We start from the raw sequence: 24596 nt of genomic DNA on the forward strand, positions 1-24596 counted from the left end.
TCGATTGCCACAGACAACAACTTCGACATATCTCTTAGTTTGTAAAAACAGTCAAGAAGTTGTACAGTACTTACAGTGGAGCATTCATGCAGTAGTGGTCAAAAGTCATGTCTGGAGGGGGTATTTGTTTTTTTATGACACTGTAAGTTTGATTAAACCATCAAAATATGAGGATTTTTTTTTTTTTGATTTTCTTTTAATATTTCAAATATGAAGGAAGAACAAAACACTAAACTTGGTCAAGGTATTTGTCTAAAAAAAGTGTTTTTTTAAGACAACACAGGCTAAATTAGCTAAGCTAAATTAGGATTCCTCCACTTGCTTTTGTCCCTCCGGTGTGTTTGTGAACAGGACTGCAGACACTCGGGCTAAAAGAGCAAGTAATTGCAGTTACAGGTTTTATTTTAATATGCAAAACAAATTCATAGATACAAAGCATACATTGACTACAACATAATCAGATATTACTATTTTATTGGTTTTCTCTTATTCTTGCATATGTTCATAATTCCATTGTTTGACAGCCCGGCCAAAAATGATATCACACAATTTGGCAGTTTTCACTGTGTTATCACAAATAAAGCAATTTACTTACACAACTATGCAATATGCTTACAAAAATCATTTAACATTTTTTTAAAAATATTATTACATAATAATTTAGATTAAAATATAATATTTGAATAAAGCGTGAAGATGTCTCATTTCCTAGGCTGGATATCACTTTTGGCCACTACTGTATACTCAGAAATATTGGTCATTTTATACTTGCAAATATACTTAATTCATGCTTGTGTTACATAGACTGAAAATAAGGGCTTTTTAGACAAAAAGTGTTTTTATAAAAGTTTTTATACATCTGTTTCTCTTCCATTTGTCCTTGTCACTTGAGATGAGGTTTTCTGAGCTATACAGTATGTGCTTTCTTTATATCCTTTCCTTCTTTATAGTCCTTGTCCTTTAACATAATTCTGTGTCTGCAGCTCCATCCATGCCTGAATATGAGACCGACTCTCCTCTCAATGAGACAGACACGACAATCACCGTCCTCTTAAAACCCGCCCAATCACGAGGGGCTCCTGTCAGGTGAGTTTGCCTCTCATCACGCCACTGGCCAGTCCAATCTATTTTGCTTATTTGTTTTACATTGATTGATATTGTGTGCAATTATTAACACATTGTCTTGGAAAGTACTTGTCAATTGTGGTCTTTTGACACTTTTATTCAAATGTGAATATAGAGAGGACAGGATATGATGAGTGAATTTAAAATTGTAATTTGCTGTTAATAAATGAAAGAGATTGGAGCCTGAAAGTTGGTCCAAACATCAGCTGTAGAGCTGTAGATACTCGTTGACATGCTAAAAAAAAAAAAAAAAATCCTTTAAGAATTATTTTTAAATCTGCAGACAGATGCGAAACACACACAAGAATACATTAAATTACCCATGATCCCTCTCTCCAATCATCAAAGAGGGGTCCAGCACATAGTCTGAAAGAAGAAGTGCATTACTGTTGATTCACTCAGGGTCCTGAGGGTTTTTAAATGCAGTCATTCAAATAAGCATCATTTGTATGCTAGGCCTTCGAGGGGATCCTGGTCCATTTGGCTGTGTTTTGGCACACAAACAGAGTCTTTCTCTGTGTGGAAATTCAGTCTGTGAATGTGCAACAGATTTTGGCAAATTCTCGAAATTGCAAGTCGCCACTAACTTGGAAGAACTGCACAGTTGATGTGCAATGGGAGTTCATCAGTAATTATGATAATGATTTGATTGCATGCACTATTCTGAGTTGTTTTTATATTATATTATATTATATTATATTATATTATATTATATTATATTATATTATATTATATTATATTATATTATATTATATTATATTATATTATATTATATTTGTACAATTGTTTTTAATTTTTGCGTATTTATATTTAATATATATTTAAGAGTGAAACAAAAACCTAAAAAACTGATGCATGTTGAATAATAAGCAAGTGTGAAAATAATTTTGCCACTGTTAGGGATGTTTTTCCATTGTTAGTGTGCTCTATAAATCATATGACCCTGGCAATCCATAAGCGTCTTTATGAAAAATCCGCAACTGAAAATTGTTTATAATTACGGAAGCTTTCGACCGAGGTTACAGCGGACACACAACACACGACATCCAGTGTGCACTTAAAGCCATTAGTTTGAAATGGAGATCCTGTGTATTTAAAAGAGAAATGCAGGCAGGCCTCTTTGGTCATGGGAAATTATCCCTTATGAAAGATGCCAGATTAGAGGCTAGGATAATTTGCCACATCTTTTCGGCGAAACAGACATTTCCCTAATTGCACATAATTGGGAAGTATGTTCTTGGCGTAAGACCACATAATTGCAAACAAGTACTATTAGCACAGGGAGCTCAAAAAATGTCCTTATCTATTCACCGTGTTCTGAAACACACACATGCCTCTCTCCAATCCCTCCCCATGATGAGCACTTTCAAAAAGCCCCATGCACACCTCCCCTCCAGCTAATTACCGTAGTAGAGATTTCCCTCTGCTGGCACTCTACCGCATCGCCTGCCTCATAGTTTTCTCTCATGAGGAGAAGCTGTGTATTTTTGGATCTCATGCAGGTTTAAAGAGTTTTTTTTCTTTTCAAAAAGAGGGTTTAATAGAGGTGTTTAGCAGCTAGTTGTTAGCGTTTGAGAATCCTTGATGGTCTACAGGGCCTTCTGTCATTCTTAGAAAGCTACGGGAAGAGAAGTTCTTGATGGTTTTAATGGCTTGTTAAATTGCCTCGGACACAACTGCCTCTCTCTTTTTTTTTGGATGTGTCATCGCTAGCTGAAGATATTTCCCAAATCAAGAGGCGGCAAACATATGCTTAAAGAAATATGAAATCAAAATGGACACTTTTTACTTTTCTTAATGCAATGCTGCTGGTCTTATTGTGCACAATTCATCAGTGCATGTTATTCTTAAGACGAAGGGTAGTTTTTATAATTCCCAATGCATTGAATCAAGTCATGCCCTACTGTTTTCTTATTGAATATCTTGTTTCTCATTAAATGTCTTGTGAACAGGTTTCATGTTTTACTTAAAAGAACCCTATTTAAATAGAGCCTCTTCATTAATATTCTTGAGAAATTACAATAATTACATATAAGGTCCTTGTTTTGATATTTATTTCATTAATGCAACTTATTTTTTCTCTAGTGCTTATCAAGTGGTGGTTCAAGAGGAACGGAAGAAGAAAGTTCGCCGAGCCGCTGATGTGTTGGAGTGTTTCTCCATTCCTGTTAGTTTCAGAAATGCCTCCATCTTGGATTCACCTCACTATTTCGCTGCTGAACTTCCCCCTGTTAGCCTTGCTGTGGTACAGCCCTTTACTATAGGAGATAACAAGACTTATAATGGCTACTGGAACGCACCGCTGTCACCAGCCAAAAGCTACAGCATTTACTTTCAGGCCCTGAGCAAAGCCAATGGGGTGAGTATTTCATTTACTGCTTAATTCATTTACCAGTTCATTGTTCTTGATAAATGTTGACGCTTGAGTATTGATTTGGAAATCTCATGAATCCTGGCTGGGTCATATTTCACCCCAGAATGAAAAATAATGAAATGATGAATTATATTTTAAAAATGAAACTTCTTTGCAATGTCATTATCTTCATGGCAGTCAAGCATATTTCCCCCCAGTTCTCATCATGGTAAAAAGTCTAGTAGAACATGGCCTATATGTATAATATATATATATATATATTTCACACATTAGCATTTAGCAGGTATAATGCGCTCTGTAAAGGCTCTGCTTGGGCCTGCTGCATTGCACGTTTTGAAGTATGTGGTTCCCGATTTGATTGGATTTGATTCAATTCGATCTCTCAGTCTCAGGCGGCTGGAGAAAAGCACTCAAAAACAACCTCAGACCGTGACCCAGATAATTTGATTGGAGATTCATGCATAAAATATGGATTTAGGTTGGTAGTTCAGATTTGTTTTCAACTTACCTTGTTCCAAGTGTGTTCGAGAAACGCTCGGTGTAAATGTGTGCCATTAAAAAAAAAAAAATCGTTTAAAAAAATTTCTATTCCACGGCGCAAAGTAACAAATAAATTCACAATACAATTCGGTGGTTAGATTACCTGTCATATTGATAGCTATTCAAACCGGCTTGATCCAGCAGTTGTCATTAGTAGATTAATTTATTGACTTGATGCATTTGGTGCATAAATGATATTTAAGCATACAAATAGAAAACAATATCACTGCTTTATAAAGTGTCCCCAAAATGTTTTGGGACAATAATTCATCACTTAATAATGTCTGAATAATGTGATTACACTGGATAACAAAATATCACTCCAAGTGCACGTTTCAAGTCTTGTATTAAACTGTTAAAAATAAAGCTGTAAATATCCAAAGATTATTGGAGTATGTTTTTAAAGAAAATACTAGTCTTTCTCTATCAAATTTTTTTCAGTGTATCCCAATATATCTAAACATTCAGAGATGTTAAAGTGTCACTTAAGTGTCCAAATACATGTAGGGGCCACTGTAAAAGTTACTTCATAAAACCAGAACATCATTTCTAATGAGTAATAGAATGCAATGCTCTCTAATGAACGATCTTTGCTCTATAATGTCAGCATGAGCAGGGAACTGTAGTCCACATTAAATTTGCTAGTCATCATTAATACTTCCCATAGAGGCGAAATGCCAGCATGACTTTTAAAGGCCTTTTCATTTGCTTAAAGATGAAGTGTGTAATTTTGGGGGTGTTAAAATACTTTTTCTTATCTCTGTTTAAGCCAATCATAGGCTGCTTCCTCCTCATCTTCAGTTCGACCTTTAGAGACAAAAATACTGTGATTTCTTGATCTCTCAGTGTAGCAGCAGTCCATAAACGATGCCATCTCAGAGCGCCGCTGCCCACAGAGCTTCTCCTGGCACTGCTAATAGCACCAGGTCGCTTTCGATAAACTTTATCACATCAGTCTTGCCAGAGATGGCGAGAGGGGGAGGGACAGTCAGGGGAATAGTGGTCTCAAACTGTTCTAAGCTAAATTAGGATTCCTCCACTTGCTTTTGTCCCTCCGGTGTGTTTGTGAACAGGACCACAGACACTCGGGCTAAAAGAGCAAGTAATTGCCGCTGCAGGCGTCTTTTGTTCTGAAAGAGGGATACGGAGTTGTGAAGAGGCACTCACTCGTTTAAGTGGCTGAACTCACACTAGACAGAGATTGAAACAGACACATGCAGCTTTTAACAAAATGGAACCTGCAAAGAATGTCCTGTCTTCGGTGTGTGGCGGGTGAAAGGATAAGTTTGTGGCACTTTGTTTCCACTGACGTGTCGCTCTAATAGGAACAAACACTCTAGAGGAAAACAGCTTGCATTTAAAAGCCGCGACCTGTCAAAGGGGAAATCACTGTTTGTTGGAGTGTGGCAGCTATTATTAAAAAAAATAACCAAGCAAACAAAGTGTTTAATGGTCAAGTGTTAAATGGTCAGTTGACATGTCACATAAATTAAGAAATATTTAAGAAATATTTATTTAGCAGCACTATTTCTAAATCAAATTGTAAGGAAAGGCAATTGAAGTACAAGATGCTCTTTAGAATTTAAATAATAATAATACAAATTATATTAGGAATAATAAAATTAAGATGATTATTATTAGTTCTTTTGGTTTATTGGTAGGTTTTTATTTTATTTTAATATTTATTGATTTATTTTAATATCTATTTATTTTAATCGATTAGATTTTTTTTATTGATTTATTTTAAAACCCTATGAATTGCCCAAATTGTGTGCCTTGTTGCCTACTGTCCAATAGGTTTGCATTTAGAGTTTTCATTTGCTCAATGTGGAATGGAGATTGTGGTTTTTAGCATCTTTGTTAGCACGCCCGCCTCCATGCCGGAGATGGAGGTTCGAATCCCGCTTGGAGCTGGTCAAGTAGGACCGGTTACATTGGTGCCGTGACTCGGATGGGAGTGTCGTTTATGGTGGTTAGCGTAACGGTGTCAAGCTAGTAAAAGCTGTGCAAGTAAACCTCACTCCCCCGGCCTCAAGTGGCGTATTAGCGCGTTAGCGTTAGCTCGCCCGCCTCCCATGCCGGAGACGCCGGTTCGAATCCTGCTCGAAGCGGATTTAATAGGACTGTTTATAAGTGCAGTGAAATACTTAGCTGTATTCATATATTCATGAAAATGATGAATTGCTTCTTAATTGAAGAAATGAAATAGGAATAGCCTTAATCAAGGGTTAATTAGTATATCACCCTCTTCCTGTTGTTCTGTACAGTTCATCAGCGGCTGATAGTATTTGGATGGAGACAAAACATTTCTCTCTTGCGGCGGTTGGGAGTGTTTTTAAAGCATCTTGTGCTTGTTTCACACGTTTTTTAAGAATCTCTCGCTGTTTCTTTCTTCATTTACACCTAACACTGCACTCAGCTGTCATGCTTTCCTTTGTTCTTTATGAAAAACAGAGTGCTCTGTATTAATGGAAAGACTATAGACAGCGAAAGCAACTCGTGCCATTGTTTTTTGTTTTGTTTCTTAGTTTCTTTTGCCTAATCCTCTTGGTAATACATTTCACCAGACTGGAGGTGTTACTCTCGAAAGCAACAGCTCCTGAAATTGTAGCGCCGCTGTCTCAAATACCTCCAGACGACTGGATGATGACACTTTCCTTTTGTCATTTTGTACTGCACGTTTCTTTTATTCATTCTCACTGGAGCGTTGTTCCTCCCGAGCCCCTAATGTGTAGATGATTGCCTCAGGAGGTTGTTGTAATCATTCATACCCGTGTTCATAATTCATAATTATAAGCATCCATTTCAAAATCTGTTCAAAACACTGCAGAAACTGGATGAAGTCAGCTTAAATTGTGATATACTTTAATTTGTGATTTTGTTATCTCTCTTTTGTTCGTCTTCTAGGAAGTGATTTTTTTGATCAGCCTGATTGTGCAACACGCAACAGTTGATTATGACAAATAAATAGATAAAAAAAATAGAAAACAACTAGATATTTGCTTTTATTTAAAATAAAAACAAATAGTGCTTGCCTGTGCAGAACTCGCCGTCCCAAGGTCTTGTGGGTGGTTACCAGGGTGTTGCTATGTGGTTGCTAGAGTGTTCTGGGTGGTTATTAGATAGTTGCTTACTGGCCCAAGTCAAAAGAGTTTAAGTCTCGTTTACATTCTTGTCCCATGATATAGTTGCTGATGGTGTGAATGTCTGTGTCATTGCTATGGCATTGTTAGTGATTGTTAGTGAGTTCTGGGTGGTTGCTTTGTGGTTTTGGGGGAAATTAATAGTGTGTCTATAGCGTATACAGTTTGCAATTTATTGGCCCAAATTTTGCAGAAAACAATGTATTTTCCCTTGTCACCATAGATAGATATGTGTTCCTGGGTTCCAGCAGTAGCTGTTGTCATCAGAAGAGAATCGTGGCCAGCGTGTCAAGAAAACTGCTGTAATGACTAACTAATCCATAACATGCTTCAGAATTGAGTGAGTGACCAACTAGAAAAACGTATTGACTGTAAATCTGCTGTCATGTGGATTAGCTCTAGTAGACATGGCAAAAAGCTGGACAGTGACATGAAATCCATATTCTTCAACTTCTCAAGCTAACCATTAAGCATTTGTCATAAGAGTCCCATGTTCTTTTTAAACACATCAATGCAAACGTGTCATTCAAGCTTAGTAAACTGCAGTCAGTTGGATTGGTCTGTGGAGTTATTAGCTTATTTTCTCTCTTTTTGCTTTTACGTTCTTTCCAAACTGTCATGCATGTCCCCTTTTTTCATTTCTCTTTATTGCTACCATTTTGTTTCAGATTATCTTAACCACCATAGCAAACGCACAGCAATGTGCTAAGAGCAACTTGCCATACCTTAGCAACACCCTGATAATGAGCCACAACACTTTAGCATCATTGCACAGACCAGCATCACTTTCCTTTCCTTTAGAAAATGTAACAATCCAGTATTGATATGCGATCTGCCAACAGTCATAGTGTAGTCTATCAGTAATAATTGAGTTAAATGTTTACATGAAGTCTCTTTTCTCACCTTGCAGTTTCCCCTGAGCTGCTAAGATTTGTTCTTTTTCAGACCTCTTTCTCCATCTTTCTCTGCGTTTTTCTCCCCGTCATTACCCAGTCATCGTAAAAAGCCTTTGACAGTCTGTCAGTGAATTATTTGACTGGAGGGGCAGACAGTATAGCTCAGCTGTCACTTCCTGTAGGGATGTTTCCCATCAGCCGAGACCCTCTCCTATTATTCCATTCCCCAAGTCCCAGCGCTCAGGCTGCTCTCAGAAACGAAGCACTGTTAACATGCGGCCCTCACCTCCTTCCTCTCACCCTTTTCTCTTACCAAAAGTACTGGAGGATAATTCAGTGATGGTATCAGAGTTTCGATATGTACTATGGTACTGAAGTTCATTTATCATGATGATTACTCAGTTAGTTTACCTTACCATGGTACAATCATATTTTTCTTGGAAGTACCAAAGAATAACATGTAAACACATGAATTTCAGAACCTTGGTATATTTCAGAGAGCCATTCACTACTGTTAAAAAGTTTAGGGTCAGTCATTTTTTTATTTTTTATGTTTAAATGTTAAAATGAAAGAAGTCACTGCATTTATTTGATATAAAATACAGTAAAAACAGTAATATTGTGAAATATTGTTACAATTAAAAATAAGTTTTCTATTTGAATTTAGTATTTTCTTCCTGTGATGCAAAGCTGAATTTTCAGCATCATTACTCCAGTCTTCAGCGTCACATGATCCTTCAGAAATCATTCTAATATGCAGATTTGCTGCTCAAGAAACATTGACTATTATTATCAATGTTGAAAACAGTCATGCTTTTAATATTCATTTTCATATTTTTGTTTTTCAGGATTGTTGATGAAAGTTAAAAAATAACAGCATTTATTTGGAATAGAAATCTTTATATAAAAACATTATCCATATATATCCAGTATATATCCATATCTGCATGGTAAATCCTCTTAAAACTTGAACAATATTACTTTCACCCATTTTACATTGGCTAGTGTGTTTGACCCTGCATGTCCGATAGCACTCTGTGACAGACAGATGGTCTGCTCACATATGGACCCTTCTCTGCCTCACTGTGTCAATCCACCCCCTGCTTCAATGCCACAATCAGATGGGACAAACCGCCACTGACAGCAAGGTCACATGTTAGTATTTGCCCTTTTCCACTGCATTGACGGTTAATTTTTCAGTGTCAACAGTGTGAGTTGAGGTCTGTGTTGTGTTTGCATTCATCAGCATTGAATGTATTTGAGAAACTCATATTGGTTTTGATTCTCGTGAGCCAAATTGATACGTGCAATGAAGTGTTGCCAAGAGGACTTTTAATGTTTCTGAAGAGTGGCACTGATAATGGCATAGTGAAGTTATAAAATAAATGCTAGGAGAAGAGACTGCCTGTATTGCCTCTTCAATATGCTTTTCCGATTGATTTATTAGTGGTGTTTTCTAAGGTGAGCTTCATTACTATTATGTTAGGGTTAGTCATTTAATAATTTGCAACATGCAAATGATACCTGAAATCATGGGTCCTGTTGAGGACATGTGTGCTTTTACCTTTCTAAGCAATCAGACTTAAGATTTTGAGTTGGCAGATGATAAATCCCATAGACTTACTTTAAAGGAGGCACTGGGGCCATATCTACATAGGGGTCCGAATGTCATAGACTCTAGGATTGACTCTTTTGACTTGAGACAGCAAGTAACCATCTAACAACCACCCAGAATACCCTAACAACATTTTAGCAGCATTTTAGCAACCACACACTAGCTATAGCATCAATTTTTATCCCACGTTACCTTTATAGCAAAAAATAAGCATTTACTATGCAAACAAACTACTTTTTAGTCTGTTTTTTTCATGTCTCTGGGTAACAACATACTGTACTTGTAAAGGAAAGGCAAGACAAGGCAAGTTTATTTATATAGCACATTTCATACACTATGGTAATTCAAAGTGCTTTACACAGAAAGGAAAATTAAAACAGTTATAAAAGGAATTTAAAATGATTTAAAGATGATACAGTTATAAAAGGAATTAAGAGTAAAAAGATTATACATAGATAAACTTCTCATCTGACAAAACACTGGTAAATCACCGGTGTAAAGAATCAGTTGGCAGATTAATTTGAATGATTAATACAGAATACATTTAAGTGATATTGAGTGGTGATAAAAAAAGCAAAAAAGAACAATTAATAGTGAATTTTGACAACTGTGTGTTTGTGAGATTTATTTATTAGTAGGCTGTCATTTAGCTGATTATTTTATCAAATGCAACTTGTAGTGCACTAATCAGGGTATGAGCACACTCTGGGCATGTGCTCAAACACAGGTGTGAATGCTCAGCCAGTGCATTGCAAATGCAACTTAATGCTCATTCTTGCATTGCTGTGTTGGTAATAAACTTATCTTCAAATGTCTGTGCTATTAAACCAGAGTTAAACGGGGGGGGGGGGGGGGGGGGGGGCAGCTAGCTTGCAATATTCTCATCAAACTGTTGCTCCTCCAAGACAGTAGTTTACCTAAAAGAGAAAGATGAGCATTGAAGAAAACAATGAATGCTAAAGAGCTCCCTGTGGCTACGCTGAGATTGGCACACTTTTCAGATGTGTAACACAGGCTGCTATACAATATAACTTAATGAAATATTGCCATTAGCAAACCCTTTCAAGACCCTGTGATGTGAAGGCATTATTGTTTACGTGTCTACTGAGATGATGTGCACAAGGACAGCAGATCTATTCAAAACAAGAGGCTGTTGTAAACGCTCACAGAAACACATGGTAGCATCTGGCTTCCTGTCTCAGAGCTCTAAACTTCCATGCAGACTTCACACCGAAATCTGCCGACTAATTAACACCTGTCACGCCACACATGGCATTCCAAGGATGCGAGCGAGATTTTTATCATCATAACTGGCATTCCAGGCAGCCATGAATGCTTTAGAATAGAATAGAATAGAATAGAATAGAATAGAATAGAATAGAATAGAATAGAATAGAATAGAATAGAATAGAATAGAATAGAATAGAACAGAACAGAACAGAACAGAATAGAACAGAATGAATAGAATAGAATAGAATAGAATAGAACAGAACAGAACAGAATAGAACAGAATGAATAGAATAGAATAGAACAGAACAGAACAGAATGAATAGAATAGAACAGAATAGAATAGAACAGAACAGAACAGAACAGAACAGAACAGAACAGAACAGAATGAATATAATAGAACAGAATAGAACAGAATGAACAGAATAGAACAGAATGAATAGAATAGAATAGAACAGAACAGAACAGAACAGAATGAATAGAATAGAATAGAATAGAATAGAATAGAATAGAATAGAAATGTTTTTCTGTCATCTAAATTAACAGTTGTATTCATATTATTCAAGTAGATCACAACAAGTAGTATGTGGTATGATATGTACAAGTTTTGTCACCTTAAATGCCTATACTTAACTTACAGTAGCTGTAGTGACTTTACATGCATGGGGAAATGTAACAGTAATGTTGGCTTCTCTCTGTTTTGGCCTCAGCACTGCATTTGTGAATCCTTCACTATCATTAGAAATGTTGTTATATAATTAACTGTTTCTTAATGTCATGCACCTGATGATGGAAAATAACCCGCACTTCATTGTGTTGCAATTACTAAGATAACTCAAGCTTGACAAAAACAATGTTCCTCAATACAGTATCATTTTGACATTTAATTAAAACACAAACTTTCCTCTCCTCTTCCAGGAAACCAAAATCAACTGTGTGCGACTAGCTACCAAAGGTATGAGAATTGTTTCACTTATTGTTAGTTTGTATGAATGACACATTTTATTATTATTATTGATTTATTCACTTATTTTGCTTGTTTCTTTGTATATTCAGATGAGACATGCTTTGGAAAAGTTCTTTGGCTGGGTTGATATTTGGATAATTCTGTTTAATTTAAGTTCCTGTAGCCCAACACACTCAATGAAACTCAAGTCATGTTTTGGTTGAAATTAAGCAGATCTAATATTATAAATGTTATTTCCTCTGTATTCTTAATAGACCTTTGATTTTATAGTGGAACCCATTACTAAACATGATGAGGTGTATATATATAAATATTTTAAAAAAGGACGAATTTTTTTCATTGTACAGTCTGAAAAACCTCACTTGCATCAGACTGAGATTAGCGCTCCCGGTTTCATTGAAAAAAACTGAAATCCCATTTTATTTTACCTGCATGATTATCTGCCTCTGGCCAACAATTTTGTTCAGTTTCTTTTGCTCCATTTCATTTCCCCCTCTCTCCGTAAAAAAAGATCCTTTTACATAATCACTTCCAGGAAAAGAGCAATCACAAGAGACTTTCTATTATTTAATGGACATCACGGATAAAGAGACACTATAGCCGTGCAGCGCTTCAGCCTCATCGCATTTTTTTTCTTCCCCATTCTTTCTTTTCCAGTTTTCTTTCATACCTTATGGTTTATTCTCCATCTTATTCAATAAGCTTGCTTCTGCACACACCTGTTTGTTTGTTTTGCTGAACTCATTTTATTTTGCTCCATGTCAGGCTTTTTTTTTCTTCCCATGGCCTGTTTTCCTTTCATATCCCAGATAGATCCGTCCTGAGTTGGGTTCTTATGATTGTAAAAAAAAAAAAAAAAAACTTTTGTTTAGAAAGACATGGTTTAAAATTGGTGATGCCTTGAATACAGACATTAAAGGTTTCTCTACCTTTCCTTGTCTTTTTAATGTTGGAGTTTTTAGTAGGTTTAGATTACGGGGTGAATTCACTAAAACGGTTGCGTGACTTTTGTGCATTCTATTTACTGTAAGTAAAAACCTTATTCGTCTTATTCACTCTCCATCTAAATTCTAGTTTAATGAGAATGAAATAGCACTGCACTGTATTTAAATTAAGTAATTTCCATTCATTTAAATTCAAACACATTTCTTTTTTGTGTGCAACTGGTTTAAGATTGCGCCTTATTCATGAAACCCAGTGTTTTGTGCCTGGTACGATTATTTGTGGAAATATTACCTCCCACGTTGAGTAGGCGGTCAGCAAAATATCATTAAGATATGTTTGTCTTCATTTTCTAGTGATCACAGAGTGCACTTTTTGTATTTTAAAGAACCAATTCAGGTGGGTCGCAGTTAAGTATGTCAAAATGCAGGAATCTGCTGCATCCTCCACATCTTAGCACTATTATATTAACATGCAATTTTGAATTCAGCACACATTTTGTAGCACAGGCACCTCATTTGCATAATTCCTTTATTGAATCGAGTGCTTAAACAATGCAAATGCAAATAAATGACAGTAGACGCAATTCAGTCTTAGTGTATTCCCCCTAAATGTATTTATTTTAAAACATTTTTTATTACAGTTTTATTATTCTTTGCAGTTTTCATAGAATTGCAGACAAAAGCCACATAAGGCCTCAACTTGGAAAAATAAATTGCATTTTTTTTTTTTTTTATACAATTTTCTTATGCCTACTCTGTCAGTTCCATTAGATGATTCTGGAGTAATTTAAATTTTCCCTTGCGCATTAGCCTACCTGTTGTATCATATACATTTCAGTTTCCTTTCCAGCCAAATATTACTCACTGGAAGGAAGCTCAGATGATCAAGTTGAAAACATAATTCTTTAGACTATTTTTTCTTTCCTTCTTTTCTCTCATGCATGCCGGCCTGGAACGTAAAACCTTGTCTTAGTGGTAATAGGTAGGGGACAAAATACCACGCCCTACATACTTGTCATTCCCAGTGAAGGTGAATATTATACCATAGTCAAACTTTTCTTTCTTCTTTGTTCTTTTCATCCACATTTCTTCTGCTGTTGTTTCCTTCTCTCTTTTTTTCCCCAGACCTTGTTCCTTTATTCTGCTTCTCTCCATCGACATCTTAATGCATTTTTTGCATGTCTGGTCCACTAAAAAGTCTAGCTGATTCTCATTGACTTCATTGACACTAATGTAATTTGGTACCCTGAGAATGTTTAGTGCCGCCCACATGTTTTAAATGATCATATTAAATATTAATATTTCATGTTTAAAAACAACAAATATCCCCTTCTACTTTAGTTTTGCTCATGACCTTGTTATGCTCTGAAAAACTGATTTCATTATGATTTTTATTCAAATATTGCCTTCTTAGAAATTACATAATCTTGCTTCTGAATGATCTGTTGCTTACCGGGAGTCAGTATATATACTTATTATGGCTGGCTTTAAATGTGTGTGTGTATATAAAATATATACTTTTTTATGGCTGGCTTTAAATCCATTGTTTTATTAATTCAGACCATTGTTTAAATGTGGATATGCCTAAAGATATTTTAGAGCTTAATAAGTTTCTGAGCAAAATGTGAGCGTAAAGTGATATACGTTGCCTTACCTCAAAACTCCACCCCTTACATGTGACCGCTTCACCCAACATAACCCCAGTCATACACTCTGACCCTGCCAGCCTAACCGGTGTGTGTGTGTGTGTGTGTGTGTGTGTGTGTGTGTGTGTGTGTGTGTGTGTGCATGTGAGTGTGAGTGTGTTTGCCAGCATGTTTTTTGTGTACATAAGTACGCTTGTATGTTTGTGTGTGTTTCTATTCCAGATATATATTCATGTGCACATATACAATGTGTGTGTGGAAGTATTGAGTGTGTTTGTTATATTTGCTTATTGTATGTTCATATAATTCTTCTATTTCTATTATATATTGAAGGGTGGATTTTGTTGTTCAGATCAGATGTCAAGCCCTTGCACACACACACACACACACACACACACACACACACACACACACACACACACACACACACACACACACACACACACACACACACACACACACACACACACACACACACACACACACACACACACACACATGCACATGCACAGGTGTCAGCTCTTTAGTTCCAGTGCAATATAGTCCACGTCTCATTGCTTCTCCATTTCACTCTTCAGTCACATACAATATGCTCAATTGCCCTGACTGAAATTACAAATTGCTTGCACTAAAATGTCTCACATTTCTGAAGGGTCTTGCTGGATATCTGCATTGCACAGGAGATAGTCGACTTTTAGCCAGCTAGTGAACCGTTACAATGCTTAATCGTCTGAATTATGCAGATTAAAGCTGTCGTCATTTTACATTTTAAATATATATATTGACATGCAGTTATAAGGATCATAATTATATTTTGAGAGTTGAATTTGAGTGCACACTGGCCCCAAAAAATAATTGCAAACTTAATTGAAACTTGAATATGCACAGATGGCAAAATATCAAAGCAAGCAGCTTTTATTGTAAAGAAAGAATGTGCAAGCACACTCTTCAAGCAACACAATTTACTAAAAGAAGATTGTTGGGTTTTAAATGAACATTTATACAGTATTTAACTTAAAATTTGCATTAATAAATAATATCTATTTGCAGATGTCACTCGGTTTGATATTTTGTTTCCTATGCAATGAAATTCATACATTTTTAGATGTGACTTTTCCAAACACTTTTTTGTGCCAGTAATATTCACAAAGCATTAGAAAGCAAAACCTAGTTGTGTTTGCCGCATTGTCCCAACAGTTCCTAAAACAAGCAAAAGAAACAAACACAGCACATCATGCATTATGCATGGACACTTTGAGCTTGAAATCAATTGACAGTTTGATTACACAAATACCCTTTGTTTCTCAATGCTCCCATCTGGAATTTAACTAAATTTAACAAAAACACCAGCAATGCTGGTACATTTTAAGTCCCATGTATTTAAAATCCACCCTTTAACCTCTTTGTATTTGTTAAAGGGGGACACTTCTTTGAGCCATTAGCATCATGGGTTGTTTACATGACTGCCTAGTCTTAATCTGAGTCCATTTGAGATTATAATCCTATTAGATGCATCCAACGATGCATCCGTAATCCTGTCGACTGGCGAACAATAGACGTGGAGATTTCAACGGTGATATGCACCCCCATAAACCCTTGCGTAATCCCTCGGCCTACAGACCTGCTTTAAATAAAGTTACACAAAAGTACCTTTTTCACATGCTAACAGAACCACAGAGTATCGCTGAATGCCGGCAATTAAAATGCACCCACTCCAACGCCCCCTGTATATGGTAGGGATTACGTTTTAATATGATGGGTATTGATAATAATTCCTCTTTGATACTTAATTTTACCCCATCAAAATATAAGGATTTGCATACTCACATATTTTTATTGGGCATACATGCAGAGCAAGTGGTTGAAGGGAAATGCATGGCGAGTGTTTCTAATCAAGGGGAGTTTGAGTTTTTCTGTATAATTTTACAATCGTATATTGGGAAGGAAATAGCATAGGTCTTAAAAGAGCACTTCTGCATGATTGCTAAGATTCAGATAGGTGTGAGAGTCATTAGAACCAACAATATGTCAAAATTATAGAAATAAAAGCACATAGAATAGCTATTTCTTTGCCTTTACTAGGTTGTGGGTGGTATGTGTGGTAACTGTTGTAAAAATCACTATTGAAAGCTGAAGTGTGTAATTTTTCCGTATTGTATTGGCCATCTTTTACATTGTGGAACTGTGTTGGGAAGCATTATCTTAGCAATTTTGTTTGGATAAGCTTTCTTGAAACACATCAAAGTGGCCAATACATTTTACTTTAAGACACACTTCCAAAACTATGATGTACTGCTTGCTATTACTGGTCAGAAGTAGGTGGCATTTTCTATCCAGATGGCATTTTGAGGGTAGATTGGACACACATTTAAATTGATCAGTATTTTAAATGTATGTGCTATAAATTCATCTGTTTTTTTGGTGTATGCTGACGTATAGAGCTCTATGAGAAGTGATTTTGTGATGTCTTTAAAGGGTTGGTAAAATGAGTCAAAATTGGTAGGTCAAGATTAATATTGTTGTGAAGATAGTGCTGGTTGGGAGGATGGTATCAGAAAAGAACCACATCATGGCGAAAGTGTCTATTATGTGTGTGAATGTGTTTGTGTGTGTGAATCATGAACTGTTGAACCCAATCAGATCAGAGCAGACTGGAGGACATGGAGTTCAGTTACCACATTGATAGAGTCAGGAGAACACATAGTCCATCCGCGTAAACCATCCATACCGCTGCCTTCACCTTCTGACAGCTCTGGATGGAGCTAAAAAGTGTTTGGCTAGAAAACACTCCAAAGACTAGCAAGGTTAGAAGAGATTGGCTTAGTGTTATTTCAAAGGTCAGAAGAAACTAAACTTGTGATCGTTTTCAAATTCCAGTTTAAAATATATGTGTCTTGCTTGCCGCGTTCAGACTAAACAATATCAGCCCAATTTTGGCACGATTCATTTGGCATAGGGTGTCGTGGTGATTCGTAAACGACAATGGGCATGGGGACGCAAGAATCTTTTGTTTTATCTATTGTAGTGTGTTATAGTAGACGACAACCGATGCCGCATCTGCAAATCTTCACAACGTCTCCACAGAAAGACTAGCATTTTTTATTTATTTTTTCGGTCCTCCAACACGGGTTCTGTCACATCTGTGACACTGACCAATAAGAGGACAGAAGCTCTTCCATACAGAGCTTTCAAACATGGCAAACCAAAACTGTTGCCTGGTAGAATTATGCAATGGAGGAAAGGTTCGTGAAGTTATGGCAACAATACTCCTGCCTTAATGATGTGTCCTCGAGGGACTACCACAACAGAGTGAAAAAAGATAAATACGATTGCGGAGGCGCCTCAGCAACCCGGCGAGTTCTAGAATTAGTATTTACCTAACACGCCACTTCGGTAGCCAGTAAAGACATATTTCTTGTCCATGTCACGACATGAATTTAGTAGTCAAAATCTCAAATCTGTCATAGTGACTATTGTAACAGACAAAAATCATGTAGTCTCAACCTGGCATTAGGGGTCTGCAGTGCACATGGGCGTCGGACAGGGGCGCGGGAAGAGGTTTTAGGTTGGGAGTGCTGACCACTTTTGAATAAGAAACAATATCAAGACTATAAAACTCGTCAAAACTCTGCGAATCACAACAAGCGTATCAGTGAGAACACTCGTTTGAACAACGCACACACTCGAACCTGACTGCACATCACATTTTTGACTTAACTGATACTGCTTTTAATCGACAGACTGGTCAACGCGACATAAATTAAGCCTTTAAAGAAAAGGATTATTGGGCTGTTTACAGTATGCAATAAAAGAGCCTGCACAGCGACAGGAAATAGAAATCCTGGCGTCAGAAGCAAATAAATAGATGTGGGTGGGTCCTCCCCCAGAAAATGTTTACTGTAGTAGATGACATTTCCGGGATTCTGGGGCATTTTAATTAAACAAGTAAGGGGCTAATCCTTGGCTAGCTGTGCATTAAACGATTTTAATGCACAACGTAGAGGCAGAGAACCACCTGACGCGAAGTGCATTATTTAATTTTAATGATTTATTTTCATCAGTCACGCTCGTTAGATCTAGCATTCTGCCCGCTTTGAATCAGACACAGAGATAAAGTGCGTAAGGTTACATTTATTTGAATGAACAAACTATAGCATTTATATGAATTAATTATACATATATATATATATATATATATATATAGAGAGAGAGAGAGAGAGAGATTCAAATCTGCATCTGTTCAGCTTCTCTCTATTAACAACGAAGCAGAGTTTAATTACTTATTAATAGTAATAGAATAGTGACGTAACCTTTCGTTGCTGAGAAATATAATGTAGCGTTTCAGTAGCCAAGCTATTTTATTACTTAAAGTTGTGGGGCAACATTGATAACAAGTTTCTGTGCTCCTGAATGTTTCTGTGTGTGCGCAGCGCACTTCAATGAAAACAACGCATTAATATATATAACGGTGATTAAACTGACTTAGATCTACCTGGACTCTGAATGAGCCAAGTGTAATGGATTTAATTTTCATTAATTTTTTTAGGGCATTCCTCAAGTGGAATGGATTTGACTGACAGCGCTCTGAAAAGTGCATATACAATGGTTCCGACACCCTTCCCTGGTAAACCAGAGTTCTCGCGAGAGCACAAGTTGAATTTGCTCAGCGAGTTACTCTGGTGTCGAGGAATGGAGCTCATTAAATATGCCCCTCGATCTGAGCTGCACCAATCACATCGGGTTATCTGATATAGGCGGGCCAGAGGCGAGCTAAACAGAAGACGACAGCGCTGCGACGTCGAAGTCATTAGTAAACATTGCAAGATGGCTATGGATGAACACCAGTTGTTTGAAACGGCTTTGGCCGCTACAATGAACGAGTTAGACTTGGCTTTTTCCCAAAAGAGGAACAGAAGACACCGCTCGAATCGTTCCTTTGCAAGAAGGGTGTTTTTGCTGTTTTGCCGACCGGAAGAGTCTAATCTACCAGTTAGCTCCGCTGGTAGCTAAGCGTATGGGGTTTATTGTTGTGATTGGTCGTAGTGTTATCCAATTGCGTGCTGTGAGATTTTCAAATGCATGCTTGGTGCCGCCCCTCGAGCTGGCCGATTTTCATTGACCGACACCAGACCATTAATCTTTTAGATTTAGGTCTGGATTTCCAGGCTACCGACACCCATGGGTTTGCGTACGTTGCCTTTGGGCAAGTTCACACGTAATGCATCTTTCCATTCCACTGCGCTACTTTTCTGTTGTTTTTCAATGTAAATGCGATACATGGACGTCTTTAACTGTTGCGCAATTGTATCGCGTTTTTTGCAGCGTCTCATGCATGCTCATACATAAACAGAAAATATTAGTTTTTCGTTTTGAATTAGAAAATATTTTAAATGTTTCTATATTTGTTCATGCTGGTGTGGCAAGTATTCGCTGAGTTTTGTTTAATTTTTGTGACGTGCTTCAGAAAAAGTTCACAATCAGGAGACGGCAAAAAGCGCACCGTTTTCTTTTCTTTATTTTATAAAAGCACAATGTTTTGTTTTCATTATAAGTGGACACATATACAAGTAGTTTATAATAACTCACTGGAAATTAATGATTTCTTATTGTTATGTCACTGCAAATCGCTGTCGGCACAGTATTTGTCATGTTTTCTTATGTGAAAAAATCTCAACATCCTTAAACAAAATTGCATGAAATAGTGAGACTTTTTTCAGTGAGAATTTCTTGAATGTGTTTTTACACCATTGGCATTTATACATATTTTTTTTTTTTTTGAACTGAAAAACAAGCCAAAAATACTGATTAATAAAAGGACTTTTTGTGTAGGTTTATCTCTTCAGCATACAGTTCCAGAATTTTTTTTGAATGTTTAATCTTCTCATGCTTAAAAGAACTGTACGGTTTGAGGGAAATAAATAAATCAAATGATTGAGCTTACATGAAAGCAAACCACCCACATAGAGAGATCAATGTGTTAATATGCAGCAGATTGTTAAAGATGTCGCACTGGCAGTTTAAGAAAAATTCTCGAAGTGTAAAGTGAAGGTAAAAATAACAACATAATTGTTTAATCATTGAAGGCAGGGATTACATGCTTTTCTAAGGTTTGTGCATCTTTAGATATTTTATGCAACTATTTATATATAAAAAAAAATGTGTATGTATATGCATCCTTTCTTCTTTGCATTGTTAAGATTGATATAGATTATTAAGTGGTGGAATGTTTCATTTAGTTCATGTTTTGAAAATAAAATGCAAAAATATCAAGATGATTATAATCTTTTCAAAAGTGAATTACGGCAACAGCAAACAGATGAAATTCTTTCATAGAAATAATGGCAATTTCACAGTAGAATTACATGCCCGATGAAGGAAAAATGAGCCGTTGGTGTGGAGCCACGCTAATCCGAACAGTATTTTCTAAAAGTCATGCATGGTTGTAAAGATTTTATACAGATATCAAAATAACAATATATCGTCAACAAAACGTCCTGCAAGATGTGGTGCATGCGAGTATGCAACACCCGTATGTACACAAAGACACACATACTGTACATCTGCATGAATCTCTACCCTCGTTCTCTGCCTTCATCCTCTTTTTGTTTTTCTAATCATTCTTGTATCCATAATTCACGCCTGCATTTATTGCATTGAATTGTCTTTCAGTTTATTTGCATTCTCTAACCCAAAATCCAAAGGCCCTAAAGTGTTTCATTTCACCACAGTGATCCAGTATTTGAAAAGCTCCTTAAGGTCTTTTTTTTTTTTTTTTTGTCTGTTGCCTGTTAATTAATGCCATTCAATAAACGATTCCCCTTTGCCATAGACCCGCCACACAGTAATGATCAGTGTCACTAGTGCATTTGTTTTGTCTAAATTTAAATGCATTTAATTATTTTAATTTTGAATGTGTGTTTCTTTTGAATATGTTTCATTTGGACTGATTGTGCCAATGAAAGAGTGTGAATGTGGGACGTGCTTGATTGGGCTTCATTATTATGTGTTTTCATTTTATTCTTGTATGTGTTGGTTTTGTGTGTGTCACCATAGAACATTTCTCAACAGCTCTTGTCTTAGTTAAAGACTGTTTCTCTTCTTTGTGATGTACTTGTTGCTTTAAAGGTGCATCTACCCAGAATTCCAATGACATAGAGCCTGAAAAACAGGTGGACAGCACTGTAAAGATGGCAGGCGTCATTGCGGGAATCCTCATGTTTGTCATCATTCTCCTGGGCGTTCTTCTCACCTTCAAACGCAGGTACTGCTAGCACACACTTTTAGCTTAACATTATGATGAATAATAGAATGTATGTACTGTATATATAGTTGCTCATGTTTGAATGTATAATAGCTGAGACATGTCTTTTCAGGGGAATTTGAAGGTGTTAGTTAGCATTGCTTTTGACATAATCAGCTTTTGTGTCTCCTGGTGAAACATGCACACTGGCTTTCTTTCATTACATCACTTCCTCTCACCATCTTTACCCCCCCCCCCCCAGCACACCCCCTCATGTCATTGTGCCTTACAAGAGCCCACCATAGTGCCTCTGCTGTCCCTGCCGCACGCCAACACACCTCGCTCGTAGGTCTTTCCTCTAGTGTCTGTCTGGAACAGTTTATTCAGTCTAGACAGGAATTACGGGGGTGTTTGTCCGACCTGCTATTTAAGGTTTGAACCCTTTAAATTGAAGTCAAACTAAAGTTTGAGATAGATGGGATGCGATTAAAAATATCCTATTAGCAATAAACTGATATATCAGATATATCGATAAGCCGATATTTGGCCATTTTGAGATTAATAGAAGTGATAGTTGCCTTTTGTCAGTTACAAAATATATCTGCAGTCTTGTCTACATTATAAATGTATCGGTATTTAATAATAAACTTTATTTTTAAATATTTTAGTGAATTTTCAGTAAATATTGTTAAATCTTTTAGACATTTTATGCATACCTCATTTTGCATTATTGATATTTATAAATAATATTACATCATAAATGTTTATCCTATATTGTATTGTTGTCATGATACTGGAATTTCTAAATGTGATGTGATACCTTGAAAAATACTGATATTTGATACTATTTTGCCATTTGTATGTTTTTAATATTATTCAAATTTTTTGTCTATCCATTGAAAATTTAGTCAGTCAATATTTTCAAGCTTCAAAAAGTGCATGACACATCATAACAGCTAATCCATATGAATTGTGCGGTTTAATCCAAGTCTTCTTAACAGACACGATCGCTTTATATGATGAACAGATTTTAATTTAGGCTTTTATTCAAATTATATTGATCAGTTACAATGTCTCGGTTACATATGTAATCCTCGTCCCCTGAAGGAGGGAACGGAAACGTACGTCGAACGTGACCGACTGAAAGGGAATTACAGTTGTCTCACCTAAATGTTTGGCCGCTCAATGTATTTGTGTTTTTACAATGAGGTAATTTTGTTGCAATAGCTAACACACAGCATATACGTAACCGACTGTGTTTACAACTTGTGAGCTGTTTTACGTGGCGACTTTATGTGTGCATGCGAAACCTGCGAGAATTAGTAAAATTATACAAAAATTCAGGCACTGTAACACCAACACTATACAACCAGAGTGAATAAGATGAGATAAGAGAAGGCGGGTGTGTGTCAACTCGCTGTCAGAGAGAATAGAGAGTGAGAAAGTGCAGCAGGTATCAGTGTATTGATACCGTGGGAAATTTGTATCAGAACAGTTTTATATATTTCAGTATCGATATGTATCGAAAAAACTATATTTTTGACAACACTACTAGATTGGCATTATATTGTCCATATAGATATTTGATGATAAACTGTTTCTGTTTTTAAACATAATAAAAATGAATTGCCACTATATTCACCTTATAGATAATAATAATTTAATGTTAATATTGCAAAATGAGACATTCAATATGAAACTATATTGAATGAAAATTCACAATGAAAAAAATTAATGTTTATTATTAAATATATATGTCTGTATAAGAAATAAGTTTATGCATGTCTCATTTTGCATTATTAAATTGAATTATTTATAATATATTGCCAAAATATAGGCCATTGACCACCAGCTACTATATATCACATACTAAACATAGTATGCTGCATTCAAATACTAGTTGAAGAAAGTAAGTTTGCCACAATTTAGGTTAATATTTTTACAAACATCTGGACTAATTTACCTGATACAATTAATAATGTCCTATTATTGACCACTGAAAACTGGTAGTAAATAGTATTTTATTTTAAAGGAATATTTGTGTACATTTTCTTGAAGACACAACAGAAATACTTCATCAAATGATGGAGAAGAGCATGATAACTAGGCACATATCCAGACTCACATTGTAGTTAAGCACACTTTCTGCATTTAAAATAGCCAATTTAAGTGTCTAGAGCGATTTTCGAGTCCTTGCTTACTAAAATCTTACTTATAATTGACTCATACGTATCTTACTTATAATTGGAGAAGATATTTAAAAAATTTAAATATATGGATTACACATTTAAGAACCAATGGAAAGTCCTTTAAAACATAGACATCCATGAAAGTCATTATATAATTTGCACATTGTCCAATACTAGGAGGGCAGTAGTGAATATAGATCCCACTGTGACCATTCCTGTTCTTCATTGCATAGTTATGGTCCGCACTCATGCTGCTATACTCAAATAGCTGATTAAGTTGACTACGTCTTTATGCATATTAGTCTAAACCTAGGACTTTTTTTTATTTATATTTTGTTTTTTAAACCTGTTTGATTGTTCACAAGGACAAGGTGATCACGGGGAGCTTAGTTAGAGTGCACGGCACATTGCCAATACGAGCCACAGTCAGAAATACAATAGTGGTTGAAAACACCAGCTAAATCATTAAGCTCTAATTACCATGAATTGTAAAGGAGTGCTTGACAGCACTATTGTTAATGCATCACTGTCTGGAGCTGTGTGAATTGAAACTTAATGATAGATCTCGCTATTAAAAGAGCAGGAATCAAAAGGTTAACCATGAATGGCCTTAGTACTGTAGGTGTTCATCTTCCACAGTCGATGAAGGAAGGGCTCCTCTGCTATTCATAAGGCAGAATCTTGAAGCTT

General features: G+C 36.2%; 1 protein-coding gene across 11 annotated transcripts in view; it reads left to right on the forward strand.

Moving 5' to 3' along the window:
• Nucleotides 1–24596, forward strand: part of ptprt (protein tyrosine phosphatase receptor type T) — a 246281-nt gene that overhangs the window by 153464 nt on the left and 68221 nt on the right. For 6 of the 11 annotated variants that reach the window (XM_082136321.1, XM_082136320.1, XM_082136323.1 and 3 more), the window contains exons 11-15: nucleotides 984–1086; nucleotides 3211–3484; nucleotides 11839–11875; nucleotides 13805–13861; nucleotides 21603–21738. In XM_082136321.1, coding sequence (XP_081992447.1) covers nucleotides 984–1086; nucleotides 3211–3484; nucleotides 11839–11875; nucleotides 13805–13861; nucleotides 21603–21738 — 607 coding nt within the window. The remainder of the gene's footprint in view (nucleotides 1–983; nucleotides 1087–3210; nucleotides 3485–11838; nucleotides 11876–13804; nucleotides 13862–21602; nucleotides 21739–24596) is intronic. The other 5 variants (XM_082136328.1, XM_082136322.1, XM_082136329.1 and 2 more) reach the window with 2 other exon arrangements.

Source organism: Leuciscus leuciscus (assembly GCF_965113295.1).
Source record: "Leuciscus leuciscus genome assembly, chromosome: 14".
Taxonomy (NCBI): Eukaryota; Metazoa; Chordata; class Actinopteri; order Cypriniformes; family Leuciscidae; genus Leuciscus; species Leuciscus leuciscus.